Below are 4,784 nucleotides of genomic sequence, written 5' to 3'. Positions count from 1 at the left end.
ATAAAAATTGTTGAATATAATTGTTATAAGGCCATAAAATAACAAAAACAAATAACGTAAGGACGAGCACACCTAAAAGTTAAACATTCTAAAAATAGAATTATTAACAAAAACCAACATCCACATGATCAAGTGTAAATCGTAGCGGAATAGCTGCGCTTCATTGTGTTGGCTTAGCAAATGAAAAAGTGGGAAAAAAGCAACGATAATTTACAAGGCTAACTTAGCACAGTGCGTAGGCAACTGGCTGAGTCAGTGGGATCGTCGGTTCGATTCCTACTGAAAGAAGTCTGATGAGGAAATGTGATTTCCGATATAGCTATCACTTCTACCATTTCTTCAAATTATTGTTGCTTTTCCACAATAAGTTTTTCATTCATTTCGAGCTCAATAAAAATTGTTGAATATAATTGTTATAAGGCCATAAAATAACAAAAAAAAAATATTTTAAGATTCATATAAAATTTTAATATTATCATAACGTGCGTATGTATATAAAAGATATGGGTATACATATTACACTTTATATACATTGTATAACACGAATACTTTTGCTGTTAAATAAAGAGGATTTCAAAGCTTTAATGCATTGGCGATGCTAGCCGAGTCGACGTTTGTGCCGATTGGCGTGAATTCGTCTTCATGCGTAAGTCGCTAACCTGCTTTATTAGCTGGTCCTGTAGTGCCAGTAATTCACGTGTACGATGGTATATACGATTCTGTGGACGTATGCTAGGATTCCACCGACAATATAGGCCTTTCCATAATTTCACATATCGCATGCTCGCTATGGGCCTCAAAACTGTTTGAGCTCCATGTGAGAAAGCCAACGGATTAAGATACTGGTTCAACGAGCTGTTAATGTATGTCCAAAGTGAAACAGTCTTATGTTTAAGATCTGCAAATTTAAATATATATTTATAATGTTAACGCATTGAAAATCTTGTTGGTATAAATTGTGGTTAAGTCCCCAGTAGAAAGTTCTAAATTAAAATATATAAAATATTTTTTCAGCTTTCTCACCTTCTACAACCCGCTCAGCCTCCGTGTTGCATAAGAAAGTGCCGAAACGACAGGAATATAAATGGTCTATTATCGTTATTAAAAAATGTTCATTAAATTCGAATGCGTTAGGAAACTCTTGGCTAACTTGCCATACACAATCGATGAATTGTAAGAAAACCGGAGAACGATCCGCATCAGAGTGTCGATTATCGCCATGACCAATTCGTTGTTGGAATTTATGTCCGAAAGACAGCCACTCCTTTTCAATTAGGACCTCAAATCCACGTAATGTGCGGTAGTATGGATCTAGCAGTAACATAGATAATGCAGTCAGTTGTGCAGTTCTGTCCCAACCATCTGAGCAATGCACAACTACAGAGGTGCTCATTGTCTCTACTTTATCTATAATTCGTACGGCGCCTGCCAATATACACTTAATATGCTTTAACCACAATGTGCCGTCAATTGCTGAAAGCCATTTTGAATCATCGATTGTCGGATAGCATGCCTCTTTCACTTTACGCAAACTTTCGCGCATAACATGAATGTTGTGAATGTCGAGAAAGTGTATTTCCACGTTTTTATACGCTTCTTCGGACTCGTACCCACCTCCTTTAGCTTTGTTGGCTATAGCGTTGGCACTAGGACGTGCATCTATTATCGCCAATTTATCTGACTGCACATTTGCCTCCATTATATAACCAAGGTAGAGTTCGTCATCTGCGCTTCGCTTGCCCCCCACTCCAACTAGTGGTTGTGAACATCTTGTTATAGTCGCTTGTGAGCGTGGATGTATCCAAGAAAGTACAGGTAAACGGCAACGAGATCGAAATTGTGCAACACGTCGCAAAAACTCATCAGAGGCTGCTTTTGGGACAGCCCAAACTGCCGGATAGCTATCGCAAACACTATAAGCTTCATTTAACTTAGTTATGCGCCACATATCATTTGGAACTCCCAGTCGGCGCAGTTCAGCTAATGGTTCATACACAGCCCAACCATTTTCGGTGGCAGGGGGAGGCGGTCCGCTTGCTGCTGCATGGGCGAATGCAAAAAGGCGTCCACTAAAAGAGAGCGGAAAGGCATATGATTGTAACTTTTCAAAAACAGTTCGTCGAGAATGGTTTTGTTGTTTGTGTGCAAAACGCAGGTTGCGCATATCTTTGCAGAATATTTCGATGCCATAAGAGTTTTCCCCGCGAGAAGTTGCACCGCCGATTTTTTCAACGCGAGCAATAACTCCCAATGGCACATCGACAACAACGGGCGGTTCGTGATCACGTAATGGTAATGAACGGAAGTAAAGTCGATAATTGGTTATAGTTAAAGCGCCGAAGGCCGGTCCTCGAAATGGGCATACGTAAGTGACATCATTTTTCTGGTCCTGGTCTTCCTCACCATCGAGATAAACAAAGGGCGTGTCACGTACTGCACCTAAGTCAACGCCGTGTTTCGAACCAATTGAACTAGATTTTGAATCGGCAGTATCCAGGGAATTAGTACTGGCGTTTTTCGTAGCAATTTTATCAGCTAAGCCAGCCGAAGGTTCCACAGCTTCTGTATTTTCCATTTCACTATTTTTTGTCTGCAAAGGACTCTGATAAAATTTAATTCAATGGATGAAATTGACGGAGCAAGTATGTAAACAATTATGGATATTTGACAGCTGTTTACAGAGTAGCCAAACCAAAATATGACGGGATTAAAAAAAAGGTATTTGACTGTGGCAGCACTGAATTCCTTTTAAGGGCCCCTCAACACGTTCAATATTTATTGACTTGATCCAAGCAAAGAACGTAGATAATAACAAGGGACAACACGATATATATCTACAAAGTGTGAGTAATTTTTGTACGAACTCACGGCGAGCAAAGCGAAGAGATAGCATCGAGCAAAGCTGTAATAACAAACTTGTATGTTAGCTTTGCTCTTCACTACGCTTTGCTCTCGAAACATGTGCGTTTGAAATCGACGCTTTGCTCGATGCTCTTTGCTCGCCGCTCCCCTATGCTTTTACCCTAACAGGGCCGTGCCCAGCGTTGACTTTTTGCTTAAATTTAAGCAAAATTGATTAATTTTTCCCTGCCTGTTAAAATGTTAAATTTTTCTTCATTTTGCTAAACCTTCGAACTATTTAAAATATTCAAAACTTATAATTTTCCTCAAAAATTCATTTCTGAGTATGAGTTACCATTTCAATAAATTTTTAAATTTTATTTTAGGATCCTATATAAAGTTAAAGGAAATGTTGCTCTACATAACTCCCGATCTGCGGTCGTCGAATTTTCAAACCTCCGAGTGTTCTTCTGCCATGAAATCGATTCTTATAAAAACCGTTTGCAGTTCGGAGGTGACCTAGAACTTTAGGTCCCTTCATTTGCGTGACAAGATCTACATGCACATTATCGATAACAAAATACCAAACTCGTTTTATGCATGCATTAAAAAAACTTGCGAAAGCGCAACTAACTATGTATCATATGTTGAAAGCCTGAAAGAATGTGTAGGTAATAGTTTTAAAATTAAGCAAATATTAGACTATAAAATCCTTACTTTTGACGACGAAACTGAGCCTAACCGCCCCATTCGCGTGCAATGACAAAACTCGCCGTTGTAACTATTGTCATGCTTATAATCAATCGTCACGTTTAGGTATGCAGGGCAATTTGAAAACTCTAACGGTGACAATTGCTATTATTTTTGTGATAACCTACTGCGTAGGTGATAACGCTAAAGCATATGTTAATATTTTAAATTTTATTAATTTTGCAGAAAAAAGTTGCAACATTTTACTAAATGAAAACTGTGAAACCATTTTATTTGCCTAAATAGGTGTGTTAAAAGTTATTATTTGCGTATACATATTGTATCTGTAGGATCTGCATTCACTTGGCATTCGTTTCAAAATTTTGATTGTTTGGTTGTATAGAAAAAAACGCATTCCTGAGTGGCTTTAATTATATTGAAACAACAACAAACGTAATGTGTTATTAAATCGTAGAGTTCCATTCTGTATAGAATGTGAATGTAACAAAAGCATTCGCAATCATCGTGATTGTAAATTTTGGTTGAATGCAAACACTTTTGATTGACTTTGATCATTCAGTACTACACTGAAAAAATATGCCTTGACACTAGAAGAAAATCTTTATAGGAGAAAATTGTCGTTTTGCTTCTGCTTTTCTACCACTGCTACTGTGAACGACTACTAAAACGAACTTAACATGTGGCAGCACTACATTTTGTCAAGCTGTCAGAACTGCAGCTAACACCGATCATTTTCACTCGTTGTTTATCATCGCTAGAAGAAGGAGCAGAAGGAGACACAAGTTTTAGTTTTTTCTCATAGTTTCATAGTTTTATAGTTTTCCTCAAAGTCGAATTTGCTTATTAATTGTCGTGTATTTGTCAAAGTATTTACGTTGTCAATTTCGTACTCATGTTTAAACGTTTTAAATAAACGACCATTTTGCTACAAGCGCGAGTCTTAACAAAGTCTAAAACTTGTCTCCGATTCTGCAAATTATAAGGAATTTGCCGATTTACCGCCGCAGAATTGTGCACAGTAGCAGCCATTTTGTGTAGCCAGAGCTCGGCTATTTCAAAAGCGCATAAGTTCACGTTGAATCGTGAAAATTCGCAACGAACCGTCACCAGCGTCTAGATTCCAATTGGAACCCTGAAAATCATCACCGCATTATTGGAAGGAGCCATTGCCGTGCTCTTCCACGTAGCCTGCCAGCGTTGGAGCCTAGAGCAACGCGTTGAAGTTGCTGCCG

General features: G+C 38.3%; 1 protein-coding gene across 1 annotated transcript; it reads right to left on the bottom strand.

The window, feature by feature from the left end:
- Nucleotides 1-452: 452 nt before the first annotated feature.
- On the bottom strand, nucleotides 453-2,692 carry mtm (phosphatidylinositol-3-phosphate phosphatase). The gene is made up of 2 exons (XM_017609933.1): nucleotides 1,024-2,692; nucleotides 453-898 (listed from the first exon to the last, which is right to left on the bottom strand). Exons 1-2 carry the CDS (start codon nucleotides 2,573-2,575, stop codon nucleotides 582-584), a joined length of 1,869 nt encoding a protein of 622 aa, XP_017465422.1. The 5' UTR covers nucleotides 2,576-2,692; the 3' UTR covers nucleotides 453-581.
- Between the last annotated feature and the right edge of the window lie 2,092 nt (nucleotides 2,693-4,784).

Source organism: Rhagoletis zephyria, unplaced genomic scaffold, assembly GCF_001687245.7.
Source record: "Rhagoletis zephyria isolate East Lansing unplaced genomic scaffold, Rhagoletis_zephyria_1.1 Rzeph_scaffold_00268, whole genome shotgun sequence".
In the NCBI taxonomy this organism is placed as follows: domain Eukaryota; kingdom Metazoa; phylum Arthropoda; class Insecta; order Diptera; family Tephritidae; genus Rhagoletis; species Rhagoletis zephyria.
The sequence above is the reverse complement of the archived record's forward strand: the minus strand, read 5'-3'. Positions and strand labels throughout refer to the sequence as shown.

Excerpts from the sequence above, each read along its gene's own strand:
- mtm (XM_017609933.1), bottom strand. The coding sequence starts at position 2,575 with ATGGAAAATACAGAAGCTGTGGAACCTTCGGCTGGCTTAGCTGATAAA. Across the intron at positions 899-1,023 it reads GGCTGAGCGGGTTGTAGAAG|ATCTTAAACATAAGACTGTT; the intron begins GTGAGAAAGCTG and ends TTAAATTTGCAG.